Source organism: Mus pahari, chromosome 4 (assembly GCF_900095145.1).
Source record: "Mus pahari chromosome 4, PAHARI_EIJ_v1.1, whole genome shotgun sequence".
NCBI classification, from domain to species: Eukaryota; Metazoa; Chordata; class Mammalia; order Rodentia; family Muridae; genus Mus; species Mus pahari.
Genome location: NC_034593.1, coordinates 111378470 through 111398276, shown reverse-complemented (window position 1 = coordinate 111398276; position 19807 = coordinate 111378470). Strand labels below are relative to the sequence as shown.

The 19807-nt window shown below is 37.1% G+C and overlaps 1 protein-coding gene across 3 annotated transcripts in view; it reads left to right on the top strand.

Annotated features, from left to right (window-relative positions):
* Usp53 (ubiquitin specific peptidase 53) overlaps window positions 1-17972 on the top strand; it is a 51590-nt gene extending 33618 nt beyond the window's left edge. For all 3 annotated transcript variants that reach the window (XM_021196362.2, XM_029537779.1, XM_029537781.1), the window contains 4 exons: window positions 980-1709; window positions 3358-3434; window positions 14490-14586; window positions 15988-17972. In XM_021196362.2, coding sequence (XP_021052021.1) covers window positions 980-1709; window positions 3358-3434; window positions 14490-14586; window positions 15988-16861 — 1778 coding nt within the window. In that variant the 3' untranslated portion in view covers window positions 16862-17972. The remainder of the gene's footprint in view (window positions 1-979; window positions 1710-3357; window positions 3435-14489; window positions 14587-15987) is intronic.
* The last annotated feature ends 1835 nt before the right edge of the window (window positions 17973-19807 follow it).

Genomic DNA, 19807 nt, shown 5'->3' with positions numbered 1-19807 from the left:
TCTTGATCCATAGACAGCAGAGAGACAGAAATTGCCCCCATTCATAGTGACACATGTCCTCCAACGAGACCACCATACCTACTCCAACAAGGCCACACCTCCTAATCCTTCTCAGACTGTTCCACTGACTGGGGACCAAGTGTCCAAACATAGTAGCCTATGGGAGCCGTTCTCACAGAAACAAACACAAGATACTAGAGGTTATGTTTTCATGTTTTTATTTCTATTTATGTTACCTAATAATGCAGCTCCCTCATACAGTACAATAACCTAAGAAGGAAGGCCATGGGGAATAACTTATTGGTAGAACACCTGTCCACAAGCATGGTCAAGGCTTTTGATTTTATGGTGTTTTCATGGATATAACAACTTTGCTGCTGTATTTTAAATGCTGTGTTCAGAGGTTTGCTACAGTGATATCCTGTCACATACACCATTGTATATGTTTTGGTGTGTAGGTGTGACATGACATTCCTAAGATGGGCAGTGCTTCAGGGTATATTTGTATCTGGTTTGAACAGATGCCCTCTGCTGACCTTCTGGAAGACTGACAGTACCTTACCAAGTGACAGTGTGCCTCATTCTTGAACTTAGTTTGAAAATCTTTACCAACATGGGAAATATATTTATGATTTTGTTAATTATAAGTGAGCCAAATGCTTAATTATTTTACAAAAGAAACCCCTTTTATGATCTACTTTATAGGTCTTTTTAAAGCCCAGTTAATTTTATATCTCTTATTTGTAAGTAAACAATAAAGCATTGTTTTTGTGTAGTTGGTTGGGTTTTTGATACAAGATCTTACTATATAGCCCAGGCTGGCTTCAATCTCATGATCTTCTTGCTTCATTGTTTTAGCGTCCCAAGCACTACCACACCTAACTTCAGATAATATACTTTTTAATCCTAAATCAGTTTGTAATGTATTTTAATTATTATTTTCATGTGTGTTTTATGTACTGTTATTATTTTTTTTAAGATTTGGTTGATGAAGACTTGACATCTTTCAAGTCTGGATCACCTCCTGCCTTGGATGGCTTTAGACAAGGGAATCCCCATCTCTACCACAGCCAAGGCAAAGGACCTTGTAAACATGACCGAGCTACCCATGAGAGCTACACTTCTGGAAAAGTGATAAGTTCAAGCAAATCCCAGAATCTTCTTGTTCCTGGAGAGAAAACAGCAGGCAAAGCTAAGAGTGACAGTGGCACTGGATATGATACAGACAGCAGCCAAGATTCAAGGGACAAAGGAGGCAGCTGCAGCAGTAAGACTAAAAGCCGCCACCGAGGCTGGAAACCCATGAGAGAAACATTAAACGTCGATAGTGTTTTTAGTGAAAGTGAGAAAAGGCAGCACAGTCCAAGGCGGAAATCGGATATCGGTAGCAGGCCTAAGTGCAGCAAGGATCAGAGTTTTAATAACTGGCCCAAAGCAAACCCAAAGCAAAAAGGCTTAATGACCATATATGAAGATGAAATGAAGCAAGAGGCAGGAAGCAGAAGTTCCCTTGAAACTAGTGGAAAAGGAGCAGAGAAAAATCTCAGTGCTGCAGAGAGCAGAGGTCCTGGTACCAGCTGGCAGATGCAAAGGACAGAGTCTGGGTATGAGAGCAGCGACCATGTCAGTAACGGATCTGCCAGCTTGGACTCTCCTGGTGTGGAGGGAAGTGGGGCAGTCATGGATGTCGGCAGTGGTAAAGCCTTCAGGTAATACACAATCAACAGTTTCTCCCTCGTTATTCATATCTCTGTGTGTGTTTGTGGGGTGTTAACCATGATTGTGGGGGTGCCTGTGGAGGCCCGAATCAGTCAGTGGGTCCCTCGGAGCTGGAGTTACCGACCGGGAACTGTGGGTGCTGGGAAGAGCAAGAAGTGTGCTTTTAACTGCTGTGCCATCTCTCCAGACCCTTCTTTTTCTTTTCCAAAATATGTTTTTCTGCTTTGAAGCTGTTATGTAAAAATTGGACTGAACTTAGGCAAATGAGACTTCCGCTTTCTTAAACAGCACACGTTGGCTTACGCTAGGTGAGCAGTCGGCCTCCTCCTCGTGTCCTCTGCTCACCACCCATTCTCCCTAGTTATTTGAAGTAACTACAGGTGTGGGTTCAATGAATTGTTAGGGAGACAGCATGAAATTAGAGTGAAGAGAAAGACCTAGTATATTACAGCTTACTTGAGATTTCTTATTTTCAACTTACATAGTTATTTCCTAACTCTAAAATAATGACTGTCTGGTTTTAGGAAACTTGAAAAACACTAAAGTACAGCCGTTATTTTCATTATCATCGATTTGATTTTTTAAAGATAAATTTGTTTTTTGTGTATGGGTGTTTGGCTTGTATCTCTGGCACCACATTTGTGCCTGGTGCCGACTGGGGCCAGAAGGGTATTGATCCTCGTGAGTGGCAGACAGTTGTGAGCTGCTGTGCGCTTGCTGGGAATTGAACTCAGGTCCTCCAAAAGAGCAGCCAGTGCTCTTCGCTACCGAGCCGCCTCTCCAGTCCTCAGCTGTTCATTGTTTGCAACAGGCTTTAAAGTGCTGACTTCAATTGGTATCTTAGTTTTAAGCTGATTGTTAAATTCTTCCATTTATACATATATAAGTTATCATCTCTGACATTTGTATCTCAAAACTGGAGTTGTTTCTGTTGCTACAAATCAGTTCCATAGAAAGAAATAAAAAATTTAACCAAATAAGTTTGTGATCAGGTAATTAATTCTGAATACATATTTTTATTACTGATGTTAGCAACGTGCATTTGAATTTCTCTGTCATCTCTCAAAGATGCTTGATCTCCGGGTAATGGCTGATTTCTTGACTCTTACTACTTTTTTTCTGTTTTTAATTTTTCAAAAGCATACATAATTTTACTTAGTACTTGACAACATTGATTCACTTTTAAAAATCAGGCTTACAAGATCAGCTGCTTATGCTCTATAAAGATACATTAAAGGAACCTTTTTCCTAGAAATTTCATGATACTTTTTGAAACGTAGCACACATAATAAGAAGAACAGGACTTTGTAAAGACGTAAACTTGCATTTTAGTTATTGGGCAAATTAATTTGACTTACAATGCAATTTCTGGTCATATGAAGAGTAACTACATTCAAGTGTTGTAAGCTAGAAATTAAGTAGCATATATTAAGGCATGTCACTAACTGCAGCACTTTGGAGGTAAAGGATTGTGGATTGTAGGTCACCTAGAACTATATAAAAAAGCAAAACAACAAAGTGTATGCAGTCCTTGCAGCAGCATGTAAGAACATTTTAACGAGTGTATTTCCTTCTCCTTAGAATAAACTAACATAATCCACAATAACTGACATGCTTGGTTTGTGTTTTATTTTTCAGTGAACATATTAAGATAAACAGCCAAAATACGGACAGTATGGAGTATATATCTCATCAGAGCAAAGACCACCCAGAAGGTAGAAATTGCACTTAAATATGCTTTGATGGTTGCCGCAAGAGTGAATTACTGTAATTTATTGTTTGCTGTTATGATATACCTTCAGTCTTGGTCAGTGTTTCTGTTGTTATGATGAAACACTGTGACCAAAGCAACTTGGGGAGAAAAAGGTTTATTTGGCTTACACTTCTGTATCACTGTTCATCATCAAAAGACGTCAGAACAGAAACCCAAAGGTGTCAGGAACCTGGGGGCCTGAGCTGATGCAGAGGTCAAGGAGGGGTGCTGCTTGCCCCCTCCCTGTGGCTGCTCAGACAGCTTTATTACAGATCCAAGGACCACCAGCCCAACAATGGCATCGCCCACAATGTGCTGGGCCCTCCCCCATCAATCACTAATTAAGAAAATGCTGTCCAGCCCTGCCTACAACCTGATTTTATGGAGGCCTCCTCTTAATGGAGGCTCCTCCTTCTCAGATGACTTTAGCTTGTGCCAAGTTAGCATAAGACTAACCAGAACACCTGAGAAGATCCTATATGGCCAAAATAATTATTTTGACTTGAGTCAGGTGATTTATGCCTGTAATCCCAGCACTGAGGAATTTAAGTAAGACACAAGGATTGTATGTCAACGGCCATCCAATAGAGTAAGACAAAACAAATGGAGAAATGCAAATAACATTTTAAATAACTTTGTAATATCAAATGCATTTTCTCTTGGTATGCATGAATCATAATAACAGGATAAAGAAATCCAACTTTTATGTCTACAGTCTAGTCATGTGTGCTTTTCACATTTGCTTCACAATAGTGATTCATCGCTCTGAGGAGCTGAATAGCCCTTTAAAATACACTCTAAAATTGACTTGGTGTGTATGTATGTGCACGCATAGAGTTCATAATGGCAGCAGCTGTATCATATTCAAAAGATGTCTAAAGGTATATAGTTAGGTTGTTTATTTGAGATATTTCTGACTTTTTTTAACTATCAGTACTTAGAGCTATAAACTTTCCAATTAGGACTATCATGTATCCCATGGGTTTTAGTATATTGTGTCTTCATTTTTCATTCAATTCTAGAAATTTTTCAGTTTCCTTCTTGATTTCTTTAATGTTCCATTCATTCAATATTGTGCTGTTTATTTTACATGAATTTGTGTATTTTCTATAATTTCTCTTGCTATTTATAGTCTTACTACCTTGTGATCTCAGATAAAATATAAAAGAAACTACTTTACTTTTCCTGTATTTGTTAAGGCTTGCTTTGTGTCCTAGTTGTAATTCCGTTTTGGAGAAAGTGTCATGGATGTCTGAGAAGAATTTGTGTTCTGTAGAATTTTGGTGGGATATTCTGAAGTGTCTCTTCGTTCCATTTGATATGTGCTGTGGCTTTATTATCTGATGACTGTAATGGTGAAAGTCTGAGATAGTGAAGTCACCAACTATTACTGCGATATGATAAATTTGTGTTTTTATTAAAGAAGTATATGTTTAATGAAATTTGGTGAGCCTGTGTTTGGTGCATATATTTAGAATTGTAATATCCTTGTTGGGTTGTTTCCTTAGAGATTTTGAACTATCTATCTTTATCTCTTCTGACTAGATTTAACTCTAAAGTCTGTTTTTGTAGGTATTAGAATAGGGATGTCTGCTTTTTTTCAGTCCTATTTGTTCCTAAAATCTCCCACCCTTTCACCTTAAGACAGTGTCTATCTTTGATGGCAAAGTATGTTTCTTGGAAGCAGCAAAAGGAAGGATCCTGTTTTCTAATCCTATCTGCTAGATTCTCTCTTTGCCTAGGACATAAAAGTGTATGTTGATTCTTTCTGTTGATTTTGAAGGGTTTTTTTGTTTGTTGGGTTGGTTGCTTGGTTTTTTTGTTTGTTTTGGTTTGGTTTTGGTTTTTCTCCTCTTGTATAACTGTTGTCTTTCTTTGACTATGTTTCTTTCTGTAAGATTTTAATCTTTCCTTTCTGTCTAAAAAATTCCTCACAGTAGCCTCTATTAGGCTAATTACTTGGTCATAAATTTCTTTAGCTTGCCTTTGTAATGCTAAATTTTCCTTTCTCCTTCATTTAGGATAGATAGTTTTGCTGGGTATATTAAGCTGGATTGGCAGTTGTGATTTTTAAATTTTTGAGGTACATATTTTTCCAAGTCCTCAGGCTTTTAAGGTTTCCTCTGAGAAGTTAGCAATTATTTTGATGGGCTTGCCTTAATATGTCATTTGGTCCTTTTTGCGTGCAGCTTTTAATGTACTTACTTTGTGTTGTATATTTAGTGTTTTAACTCTGTGACATGGTTGTTTTTTTTCTAGTCCAACTTGGTCCTTATTGCTTGCAGCTTTTAATGTACTTACTTTGTTCCATAAATTTAGTGTTTTAACTCTGGCATGGATGTTTCTTTTATTATCCTGTCTGTATGATTTTTTTTTTTTTAAAATCTGGATAGGCATTTCTCTTCCAAGATTTGGGAAATGATCGTCTGTGATTTTTATTGAAAACATTTCCTATTCTTCTCCTTCCATGCCCATAATTCATTCATTTTGCCTTTCATTGTGTCCTAAAGATTTTCCCTAACTATGTATCTGTGTGACCCTATTCCTCTCCTTTGCCTTTGAATCCTGAAGTTCTGTCCCCTATGTGATCTGTTCTATTGGCAGAGCTTTTCACTGAACTTTGACTTGACCTATTATATTTTTCATTTCTATCATTTCAGTTTGTTTTTTCTTCAGTATTTCTATTTCCTTATTGACTTCTATTTCATAATCTAAATTGACTTCCTTCTTTTATCCAGTTTGTGTATGCATGTTCTCTTTGGCTTGTTATGAACATATTTTGAATTGTGTGTCAGGAATTTTATCTAGATTATGGGTACTATACTGTGGGACTTGTGACAGTTTGGATAAGATATGGAAGAAAGAAAGGAGGGAGGGCATGAGCACCACGAAACAGAGTGGCCTGCCACAGTTACTATTACTCTATAAATAAGGAAGAGCTGTAGCAGAATACATGCTGGATTTTCTGCTGATTCCCTGACCTTGTGGGATGACCTAGGGTGGAGACTGAAGTCTCTGCACTCCCTAACCTCAGATGGCAAACCAGAACTGAGGCCAGAGTATAGATAGGCTCCCCACTTTAAATTGTGGACCAAAAGTGAAACCAAAGTGCCAGAGCATTCCCTTATCCCAAATGGAAAACCCGAGCTGGGCTCCTTTCCATAAGAGAAGTTCCTGCTTGAGACTTTTAAAGGAGTGAGAAAAGGAAACACCATCAACCAGGATATACAGGTTCTAGGTTACAGTATTAGTTAGTTTTAGTGTTGCTGTGATATACCTAATAAGGCAACTTGAGTTACCTGGGCTTATGGTTTGAGAGTATTAAATACCCTGTTACATACACTGTGACCATTGTGCACCTTGAGGATGGAGAGAGAGTATCCCATGAAACAGCAAAATCCTTTATTATTCTCACCACATAAGTGGTTGCTGATTAATCAGGACACCAGACAAGGATTCCAGAAGCTTGTTTCTACTGACAGCTCTCGACTAGGGGCTGAAGCAGGGTTTATACACATAAAACCCACAAGCATCTGGGCCAAGTTACAGTTGTAATTTTTACCAGTCAGAACTTGGGGATTAGGGACTTTCCCAAGTGTTCCATCATTGTCAAGTGACTGAATATAAGTGGTTTTGCCCAACCAATCAAATCTATAGGTTCTTTCTGTTGTTAGGAATAGGCATTACTTTTGGGGAACCATTGCTGCTTAGAGAGGGAGTTAGCTTAGGTAAAATGGAGTCAGAAGTCAAAATGTCAGTACTTAAGTCACATTCCTTTGCTTATTCCCAACAAGCTCCGCGTGGCCAGAGTAGTATGACCATGAGAACTTGAGGTAGCTGAGTCACACTGCATCTGCAGTTAGGAAGCAGGGAAAGATGGATACATATACAGAGTCCAGGGCTGCAGTCCATGGACTGGTGCTGCCACATTTAGCATGTGTCTTTTCACCTCAGTTCAGCAATCTTGATGTTCATGTCTAGAGATGAATTTTCTAAGTGACTCTTAACAGTATTAACTGTCATACTTACAAGTGGTAATATCTTCAAGATTTCAGTGTCTTGTTACAGTCTATACCTTATTCATACATGTGTACCGAAGGCCAGCAGAGGGTATTTGCCTAGGTGCCAATGCCTCACAGAAGCAGTGTAGTTGTTGGAATGAAAAGACCATACAACACAGAATCGACTCTGGGCTCTTTAAACATTACACTAGAAGTGGCACTTGGACTTCTACTCATACCCATTGTCCATGGCAATTCTTCAAGCAATCCTAATTTTAAGAATGGCAATATGATTCGGGATAGCATTTGAAATGTAAATAAAGAAAATAATAATAATAATAAAAAGAAAAAAAGAGGAAAAAAAAAAAAGAAAGTTAGGGCTTGCCTGGAGATATTAATTTATGGGAAGAAAGAAACTGGGGTTGAAGGAAAATGGACCATTATGATGGTGGCAGAAATATCCTGGAAGACAAATATTGGGAGACCCCTTCTAGAATGGGCTGAGAGAAGACCCTGAGATTTTGCCCCAGATTATCTATCTGACCGTCTCTGTAAGGCACCTCTCCTCCAGATCTTAGCTGATAAATCTAATGTCAACTGATTTGTATAACATATTCACTTACTATGCTCACTAGATAGTGTTGTGAATGCAATTCAGTTTCCTTAATATCTAAATTGAGTGGAAGAAAATTGAATAAAAGAAAAAGGGCAGAGAGTAAACCAAACGACTCGGGGTTGCTCAAGCCCTTCCTGGGATGTGCATTTTCCCAGTATCCTAATAAAAGTCTGACCTTGTAAAAAAAAAAAAAAAAAAGAATGGCAATATGAGTTTTATAAGTGCTGGAATTGAATTAAGTATGTGCAATAACTGCAACGATACCAGGGACAGTGGGAGAATGTGGTTTTACAGATGCCTGTGTAATAGCTGTAATGATGCCAAAGGTGTTAAGAAAGATTAACAAGTGGTCATTAGAAAAACTTCAGTTTGAAAATACACAGTGATATGGCATTATTACAGGTGATATGCTAACAATATATAGTAGCTTGTAAGCCAAACAAACATGAGCGTTTGTGGTGGGAGAAAAAGGGGCTGTGCTGTTGAAATAAAGGAAACTGTTTGGAGGTTTTAGAACTCAAAGGAGGTGAGGTGTAAATTTTCACAGTGAGCAGCCATGAACCAATTATAAAACATTTTAGTCCTTGTTTGTGTTTGGGAAGATTATTTTTCAGGTTACAAACCTTGAAAATGATTATTTGCTAATTTATTTTGTTTTCATCAAATGTATGCTATCAGGAGGAAACACTTTATATTAAGGAAATAACTTTCCTTTCGCATATCAAAATTCCTGGCTTGTTTTAAAAATCTGATAAAAGTCTAAGTAACCAAGTATTACAGGAAACAGTAAAAGGCTGGCCAGAAATCACAGCAGGACCCAGTGAAGCGAACAATAACTGCAAGTTCAGTAAATGCTCCTTGCTTCCCGATGGCTACAAAACACAAGGCCATAGAGATTTTGATGATGAAAACTTCATTGTTTTGCAGTGAGTTTACACATTTAATAGGTGTGAGTGTGTGTTATTGCACTACAGTCACTTTTATTTTAGTAAAGAATGTCATTAAGTACTTTTACACTGTTCAATTGTCACCACCTTCCATCTCCCAAATGACCTTATCAAGACCCCAACTCTACAGCTCTCCCCCCCGAGCCCCCCAAAGAAACTGGCAGTCGTCACTCTGGTTTGCTTGGTTGGTTTTGTCATCAGTTTGGCTCTTCTTGGTGCCTCGTCTAGGTAGGCTTGTGTTTATCCTTTCGGGGTTATTTATTCATAATGACAACAAGGATTAACCATGTTGTAACACATATAAATATGTCTGTCATTTTTTTCTTTTGATAATAATATAATTACGTCATTTTCCGTTTCCCTTCCCTCCCTCCAGGCCCTCACATCCTTCCTTCCTTGCTCTCTTTCAAATTCATGGATGCTTTTTTTCATTAATTGTTGTTACAAAATTATATGTATGTACATATGTGTGTTTTGTATGTGTATATGTACATGCATATATATTCTTAAATACTTAAATATAATTTATTGGTTGGATAACCAGCTGGTGTGTTTATTTCTCCTGCTCTCAATATTCCATAGTTACCTGCAGTTGTTTGTGTAGGGGTGAGTCCTCCCAGACCTTCCCCTGTCCATGACAGCATTGTATTGTTGCTTTGTAAGGACTTCATTTTCTTATAGCTGATCCTTTCCTCCCTTGATGGGCATTTGAGTTGTGGCTACACTTTAGCTACTGTGAACACTGTTACTGTGAGCATTGGTTTAGGTACTGTGAACACTGTTACTGTGAGCATTGGTTTGCAAGTGAATGTCTGTGTCTTCCTCATCATTGTTTTAGTGCATAGCCAAAGGGCAATTGCCATACCCTGTGGTAGCTCTTTTCCTTCCTTCCTTCCTTCCTTCCTTCCTTCCTTCCTTCCTTCCTTCCTTCCTTCCTTCCTTCCTTCCTTTTTCTTTTTCTAAATTTATTTTTGTGGATGCCTTTTGTGTTTCTGTGAATGTCTGCCACATTCACAGACCAAGACCAGTAGAGGGCCTTAACTTTGTATTACTAGAGCTATTATGTAGTCTTCCCTTCATATGATAAGTTCTGCAAATGCAAGGGTATTCTTGAAGTTGCCATAGAGGTATTTGACATTTTTAGCTTCAGTTTTAAAATAAATTCCTTGTGGGATTTTAAATTCTTTCCAATACAATAAAAGAAATACACTAAAAGCATACTGTCAAAAAATAATCATACACAAAGAACATATTTGATCTATGCAAAACTGGAATGGTTTAGATGTGGCAGTCGTGAGATGATTGCAAGAAGAAATAATAGAACATAAATCATGGTGCAGCTTTGCTTTCTTTGGTAGATGGGTAGAAGGTGAATTTTGAACACTGAGAAAATTATTTGGTCATAAACTAAGGCAGTACCAGTGTCCAGAAAGATGACTTCAGTGGGTAGACATACATAATAGAGAAAAGGAAGGAAGCCCTGTTTGGGCACAACTAGATGTACCACTTACCAAAATGGGAAAATAAAGGGTGAATGGAAGAAGGGGTAACATGTTAATTTTTAATTCATTGAGCTTATCACCTTGATAAATAGGCTTTATTATTCAGTGAAGAACAAAGTTTAGAAATAAGAAAAAAAATTGTGTTTTGTAGCCATCATGAATAGGACTGACTACCTTACGTTTGGACAGAATATTCAGTAAAATTGTAAGTGGCAAAATAAGAATAAACAGAAGCAGAGAAGCTGGGTAAGAGTAAGAGTGGGAGTCACAGAGGAGCAGAGGAGGAGCAGCTGCTGGAGTCTTGAGCCTGAGGAGGCAGAGGAGAAAGTAGCAGAGGGCTGCACAGAGGAGCTAGAGAGCTGGGGAGCCTCGAGGAAGGCCACAGACAAAACAAAACTTAAAGGTACCGGCTTGGGTCTGCAACAAGTCACCAGTTAACGTCATAAGGAAGTGTTGGCAACAGTGGTGCTGAGGAGGCAGCATGAGTTATTTAGAAATAAACGACCGTTATGTATATAACTTATTTTCAAATGTCTAAAGGAGGGAGGGATTTAATGTTTGATTATTAAGGAGATATTTGGGTGATCTTTGTATCACTATTAGTTTTTAAAAAATTTTTCTGAACTTTTTGAAATTTGTACATTTTAAAAAACTAAACTTGTACTATTGGAATTGATTTATAACAAATAAAAATATCTGGTTTTTTCTTTAAAATGTAATCCCAGTGAAAAAGGAAGTTACTGATTCCTGTCATTTTAGTTTATAATATCACAAAATTTAGGTATCATATAGCACAGATTACTGTGTACTGAGCTCTCTATACCCTCTTGGTATATGGGAGAAAAATATATTTAGACAGTTAACGTTTATAATATTTCTGAAATAATTTAATATTGTTTTATTTGTAAATTAAGTCAGTGATTAGATTCCTGTTCTTAAATGTTTAGCTATTTAAATCTCACTACAATAATGAGTGAAAATTGCACAGTCTAGGCTGATTTAAATTGTATTTCTCTGTGAGCCTGTTCTGAAAATGAACCATGTTTTCTTGAATATTGTGTTACAGAGTTTTTACAAAATCAAAATTAACCTTAGAGCTGTCTGCCTTAATATTGAGGTTTCTACTGTGCCAAGTGTTAAAATCAGACTATTAGATTTACGAAGAACATGGAGCCAGAATTCCCTGCAAGACATGTGGATGTCTATGTCAGCAGCAGAGAAAAATAACACATCTATTTTTAAGTTAGTTGGAATTCTGAAGTCAGATCAGTGGGTTGAATGCCAGCCACAGTGATATTAAATTCTCAAACGTATTTATAAGCCCTCTGCTGCCGCCTGCTGCTTAGTGTGTGAATAGTTAGTGCAAGGAGAGAATTGAGGCTTTTTTAAAGTAATTAATTTTTGTCTTTTAAAATGTTTATTATGTTTACAAACTATATTTGTATTTTTGGGTATGAAGTAAAATGAATTTTTAATCAATATGAAAGGATTAAATCATGCTAATCTATAGCTTTAAGTCATTTCTAAAATTTAACTTTCTGATCATATTGATTTTTTTTTTCTTTAGAGTAACAGTTTTCTTAATCAACTGTAGTTTCTAGTTGAATTTTGAAAGATCAGGTTTATTTGTTTTTAATAAACCAAAATGATCTACTTAGGGATATATAAGGGGGCACCTAAGTTCAAGTAACTGAGTTTATGACATCACTTCTCTGTTTTCATTTGTTTTGTTTGTTGGCTTCAATTCATAGATCAGATGTTCAGATAAAGTTAGAACCAGGGGAATAAAGGGAAACAGATAAAATGGCTGATGAAAAAGTCAGCTAAAGTACAAAAGGAAACAGAAATTTTGAATTGTACAGTATATTGGTAACTCTAAGTATTTGGGTATTTTTCTTTGGCATTAACTTGTTAAAGAATAGTGTTATGTGGTATGTACTGGTGGGCTATGTTTAGGAGGAAGGGACAGGAAGGTCATTAATTCTGCCAGAACTGCACCTAAAAAAAAAAAGTAGGTAGGTAGACAGACAGACAAAAAAGTAGGTAGGTAGACAGACAAACAGACAGACAGACAAAAAAGTAGATAGGTAGACAGACAGACAAAAAAGTAGGAAGGTAGGTAGACAGACAGATCAATCATGCCATCTGCTGTTTAAACTAATGGCTTTGTTTCATCTGCATGACAGGTGATCAGGAGCTTGTATGTTAATAGCGCAGCGTGCAAATGCAAGCTGAGGGGTGGCTTTCAGCTAACCCTGGATAAGCTAGCATTGGTTAAGTTTCCTAACTTCCTACAACCTCCTTCCTCAAGTTTGAAAGGGACATTGATTTTGCAGAATACTTAAGGCTGACATTTTTTTAAAAAGAATACTATTGGTAGTTAACTGGAGCTGGCAGTCAATATTTCAAAGGAAATGTGGGAAATGTTGTATTTTGGAACATCTTTATTCCCTTAGAAAAGGATTGATCTGCAACAGGATTTTGTTTCTGAGGATTATATCAGTATTTCCTATGCTGGTGGTAGAGAAAATTTATTTTTAAATATTATTCACTTCGAGAAAAATCTAATGCATGCCGACATAAACAAAACTTCTTTGGGGCAGAAATCCAAACTCTAGAAAGAATAATAAAGGCAAACCTAGATAATGGGGTGGGTGAATATTCAATTTTAAACATTGCTTTCAGAACAAATAGTGAAAGGAGTGAGGGGTTGAAATGCCTGGCTGCATCTTAGTGGTTTGTGTTTGGACTGTCATGTTAATGGTCTTTTCATATATAAAGAAAATCTTGCTTGACACAGATAGCAGTTGGAAAAAGTCAGAATTTGTTTGTTCTAAAAATAACCATCACTTCTTTGACCCTACATACATATGTGATAGTTTCTCCAAATATAATTGTAATATGATATAGGCATAACCTTTTTGCAACCTACTTTTAATAAGGGTTCAACCTCTCCTCTAGCCCACCACCCAGCAGAGGTAGTGGAAGAGAAAAGTTATTAGGATGTGGGGGAAGTGGACCTGTTCAGCAATAGTTCTTTAGGGGGTGAGCTCCCTCTTCTTTGGCAGCTGCTACCTTGTATATGGTACAATATTGGCTTCTAGATACTAAATAGTTTTTTAAAAGGAAAATGTGATTTGGGATTTTAAATTCACAGTGTTTCTTAGGAATAACAAGTTGGATTGTAAAGTTATTTTTCATAAGCCTTCAACATTAAAAAAACCTTGTATCTATCATTGTTATAATTGAGGGTAAATTAAGTCCCACAGGACACAGTATGAGTCATGGTAAAGGTAAGCATGACTTGGGCATGGTCAGTGGCAGAGCACTTATGTAACTATTGCTTAGAAGGCCCTCATTCTGTCCCCAGCACTGGAGAGAAGAAGCACGGACTTGACTTACACAGATCTGGCTTTGCATCCGCTACCTAACTCATCTGTTAGTCATGCAGCCTTGCCAAGTCTGTTTCCACACAAAGATAATAATGTCTTAGTAAGATTGGTGCACATGCCTTGATAAATAGAAGCTGCCTTCTGTGCTGCTATGCCATCCCACTATTTAACTCAATTGATGTCACTAAACATTCCTGTGAGGTAGGCAAAATGGATTCTTCTCTGGTCTCATAGGGGAGGCAGGTGTAAATGGTTAAGAGGCCTGCTTAAAGTTACCACATCTTCAGGTGCAGGATTTTCCCATTGTAACATTTCCTCAGTAATGATCATGCACTGGGGAGGTACACATGACCCAGAACAACAGAACTGTTCTGGGATTGATGACACCCTCAGAATAAGTCATCTTGCATAAAAGGATTCACTAAACAAATGGAAAAACTGTTTTTCACTTGCAAAAGAATTATATATTTGTAGGTAGCATATATAGATGTAAACATGAGTGGAATAGAGTGTATAAGATCATTGAAAAATTTTCGTTTCCCTTCTCTGTTTTCCCCAGGCTTTAGAAAAGAACTCCAGAACTTGGAAGCAGATGATAAAACTCATGAGCTCCACCCAGAATCACATGTGCAAATAAGAAGCCATTTGATAAAAAGGTAATCATATTTAGAAAAAGGAAAATTTCAGTTCCTAAATTCATACAATGGGAGCTCTTGCAGAAGGGAATAGATGTGTATTTGCAATCTGAAAGCATTACAATGCTGATTTTACTGGGATTATTTCATAGCAGGTAGACTTAAGGGCGAAATGCCTGCAAACTATTTGGTACAGTAGCTGATTACTTTATTATATTCTCATATGCAGCAGGCAGATATCTTTTCCTTATACTTACCTACAGATGCCTGATGCCTGTTCCACCTTAAAACTACCCAGTTGTCTGCCCTGTAACACTCACTTTTTCAGTTTGAGGTGTAAACAAAACCAGTACAACTTTAATTTTTCTTCTTCATGGTCTCAGGTTCTTATTGTTCTCCAATTTCCCTGAGTCTAGAACTTAAAGGAACTTTTTAAAGCACTTCCTTTTGGGCCTGACAGAGTTGACATCACCAGTCACTATGGACTAGGTGACCACAAGCACGGGACAGGCCACAATAGCAACCCGTGTAATAGCCTATAGGTGAGTGGGCAGGCCTCAGACAGCCTAAGGGGAGTGCTACTCACAGTCTGCACAGCTGAAAACTGAACTAATGATTGCACAAGGTTTCACTGAGAGGTTTGCACTGCAGTTGACATTGGCTAACTAAAACCCTTACTGTGGAGGGCCAAGTGTAAAAACAATCTGCAGTTTCCATGGTGATGTGAGAAGCTGTGGAGCTGGGATTCCATCATAGTTGTGACTGTTAAGCCATGCCACACTGCTGTTTCATTCCAAATAACTCAGGAAAAATCACTTTACTAAAGGGAAAAGTAATTTAATTATTTCTCTTACTACCTCAAGTCAGTCCTAAGATTAGTACACTGTCTCATATTATATATTAGAATTTAAGTATCTCTGCTGCCTATAAGCATTGTAATCTTGGTAGGAAATGTTTTAAGCTATTGAATTATTTGCTTTTGTAACACTTCCCTTAAATTGTATATTTTATCATAAATAAATGTAATTTCAGTGTTTTAAATTTGAAGTGGGTTTTTAAGATCACATTTCTAATTATTAGGAATATGATTTGGGGCCTAGATATATAGTGGCATGGTAGAGCGCACAATTAGCGTGCACAGGCCCTGGGTCCAGCCTCTTGCTGCCACTGCTCTCCATCATACAGTGAAGGTACTGATTCTTAAAAAAGTGATGGATGTTTCTGGCAGGCATGTATGTACTATCCTGGCATATAGATTCAAGGTCAGAGAGAACTGAAAATGTTAACAGCTCCAAAGTAGTCCCCATTTCTACTGCTGTGCTGTAAAAATATAAATCATAAGTTGGGAAATTAAAATGACAAGATAAATACTTAGTTTCCCTCTGTGGTTATTTGGCTTTTATTTTTATTTTTAAATTCCAGGTCGCAGATTGGTGAAACCAATGACAAGTTGTTTCCTTCAGCCAGCCCACAAACACTTGCAAGAGAGCATGTTTACCAGACAAATGAACACAAAGTAGAAAGACCGGATAGGAGCAAATGTTCAGAGTGGCATAATACAGAAAATTCTGAGGGAACAGGCTTGCCATTTCACGTTGATGAGAGTTCTGTGGCTGGGAGGAGAGTCTACAGTAACGAAACAGTCTTGCCATCTTCACTGGCTTCATCTGTGAGAACTGCTGGACTAAAGCCCGAAACTGGACCCCTCATGTTTTGGCCACAGCAAAACATCACAGAACAGGGTTCCTCTGACAACTCTCTATCCAGAGAACTGACACTTCTGTCTGCCTGCAATGCTGATAGTTGTCAGATGCCAAAACTCCATTGCCACCGTTCGCCACCCCCTTTGCCACCAAAGAAATACTCTACAACAAGTGTGCCAAGGTTAGAAAGAGCTGGACTTAACCCTGATGTCAGGGTTCCCGAGGCATTTAACACTAATTCCTCCAGTCTTCCAAAACACAGCTTGAGTCCAGCCTCAGGACCAGATTTAGAAGGGAGCGCATGCATGACCCAGGAAAGAGATAAAGAAACTATTCAAGTGAAGCAGCTTGCTGCCAACAGCTACCTGTCCAGTTGTTCAACTAACGATTTTCAGCCAGATCAAGACTCTACTTCTGTGGGTCCAAATGAAACAATTTCATTAACTACCTATTTCTCAGTTGATAGTTGCATGACTGATACCTACAGATTGAAATACCATCAAAGACCTAAGCTCTGTTTTCCAGAGAGCAGTGGCCATCATAGTAATAATTCACTATCTCAGACTGAGCAAGTAGAGGGATCCATTACATAATGATCATCTTTTTTCAACTGTCCTTCTGAACAAAGACATCCATTGTAAGATAAACAAACCAGCCATTAAAAATACCAACTGATAAAATCTAACTGTATAAAGTAAAAATCAGGATAACATTTTATGATAAATTTACTAAATATTTTAGAAATTTCCTGTGTGTGGTCTTGGCGTGCCTTGAAAAATAAGGAAGTATATAATTACTTTGCTACATAACAGTTAAGTAAGCACCTTGTCTCCTGCTATCTGGTTAGTGAATGTGTAACTATTATACTTCCAGTATTCATATGCAGGCTGGTGTAGTTTGCTAATCAAGAAATACAGAGTGTCTGGGAAAGTAACCCTTGCTTCTGCAGAGCACTTTCTAGTGGGCAACCAAAGACGGCCACACCCACATGCTTTTGACTTCTGTGACAGTCTAATACATGGGATCCCTTCAAGTGTCTTAAAAATACCCATGGATTTACATTATCATCTGGAAAGCATTTGCCTTAATGATGAACAATTTTTAATAATCTCAAAGTCATAAAAAATTTATTCCTAGAACTTTTCAGAATATTTATCTTTATAACTTGTATCCAAAAATATTTCAGTCATGTAAGTTAAGAATAAAAATATGGTAGTATATTATTTATTAAATTATTTTCTAGCTTTATATGAAATGTGAAAGGTTTTCCCTTTGGTTTAATTTACTTTAGGCTGCTAATAACCAATGTTACAAGTTAACATTGGGCCTCTTATTGGGATGGTCACTGCTGCTTTGATCACTTAAAGATTGCTAGATTGTCAGAGCTTTTACTATTGAAGCTTCCAGGTTAAATTTCTGCCTTTATATAAAGGTTTACTCTTAATGAAATATCCTTTTATTTATTTTTTTCACTTAAACAGTGATTTTATATCCACTACCATCATGGAGTAGAGTTTATTTATTTAATATTTTTCATTATTTTGAAAGTAAGCTGAATTGCCTTACTAGTTTTGATTTTATTTTGTAACAGGCTGAAAAACTAACTACTTTTAGAATAGTTTCAAAATGACTACTCCAGCCGGTTGTGGTGGTGCACACCTTTAATCCCAGCACTTGGGAGGCAGAGGCAGGCGGATTTCTGAGTTCGAGGCCAGCCTGGTCTATAGAGTGAGTTCCAGGACAGCCAAGGCTACACAGAGAAACCCTGACTCAAAAAACAAAAAACAAAAAAATCAAAATGACTACTCCAGAGAATTGAGAACTACAAAATTAGTTGTCTTTATTATCTCTCTAAATGGATGAGACTCACAATCATGACTTTAAAACTTATAACTTGACAAGTCCCACAAATTGTTAAAATCCAAACCCAACATTTGTTTAAGAAAAAGTACTTTTAGCTAAACTGAACATTGCTTGTAAAAGTGTTGTCAATTCTTAGCCAAACCCTGTTTTTGTTCTTTTCCAGCATAACTGATAATCATTACTTTCTATTCTCTTAAGGAACACTTGAATATAAAATTAAAATTCACCCTTAAAGATTATTTTTAACAGCTTTTAGTATGGAGAGTTTGTAAATAATGTAAACTTTGTAAATTGTATTTGAGTTGTCAGTGTTTATAATTCTTGCTTTTATAACATTGTAAAATACTAGAAAAGATCTTGTTATTTTTAATAGTTTTTAAAAGATTTTTAAGTTTTAAAAAAATTCCTATTTGGTCTATATTCCCTGTTGGGAATGTATCATTTGAAACACTAACTAATTTCTGTATTTTACAGCAGTTTCATTGATGTACGTTTTCAACTCAGTGGAGTTTGCAAAGAGAAATGTCATTTCTCCTTTTAATTGATGCACTTCTCAGTTAAAACCCTCTGCATTATGTAAGACTGACTGAAATAGAAACTGATCATTTATTGATTCAACACAGAATAGATTCAGTATGTATTGGCTAATTAATTATATATGTATTTCTTTTCTGGTGCCTATTTTTAATCAATGTTTCTGTGTTAATAAGCTTGTAACTTTTTAAATAATGTAATCATGTTTCAAATAGTTATCTTCAGAATATTATATTTTCATGTGAAATCAATTTCTTTTGACTCAAAACAATGAGAGAAACTCAATTTTAAGCAGTCTAGCTGGTCTTTTCTTTGTATTTATGAACTATAGTTCCCTTCTCCACATTACTCAATTTATGGGAAACATTTGAAAACAAAAAAAAATAAAGCTCACAAATATTTGCCTAGGATATTCCTAAGATTTACATCCCAAAGTCAGAACCACACAGCTCCTGGCAGCTATTCTATAGCCGCCAAGACGTCAATGGTTTTGACTGTGGACAGTTGATCTCTGGAACAGTGTTATGGGTTGAAAACAGCCATAAACAAGTTGTAATGGGTATTAGGGCTGTTTTTCAATATAAGTTTACCAATATCAAATCTAGATTAGATGTGGTTTTCATGTAATATTAAATTACTGTTTTTTAATCACTTCAAATTATTAAGAAAAAGAAAAACAGCTGGGCACCTTTAATCCTAGCACCTCAGAGGCAGAGGCAAGTGGATCTTTCCGAGTTCAAGGCCAGCCTGGTATACAAAGCTGTGTACAGGGCCACACAGACCCTGTCTCAGTAAACAAAATCAAATGTAAAAGCAAAAGCAAAATCCATTCTTGCCTAAGAAGCCTTATAGCAAGTATCTGGCCCATCCATGCCCAGCCTTGATACTATCACTGACTTCCAAACATATCTTGTTCAGTGCCCAGGATTTGGAGGTCTTTACTTTCACCCTGTAACTCAAGGTTAATGTCTCCCTAACAAGTTCTTCCAAGACCTAAGCCAATTCAAATGCAACCATCAGAAGCTATTTCTTTTTTTTTCTTTTTTTTCCTGGTATAATTTTTTTATTTATTATTATTTTCTTTATTTACATTTCAAATGCTATCCCGAAAGTTCCCTATAGCCCCCCCCGCCCCTGCTCCC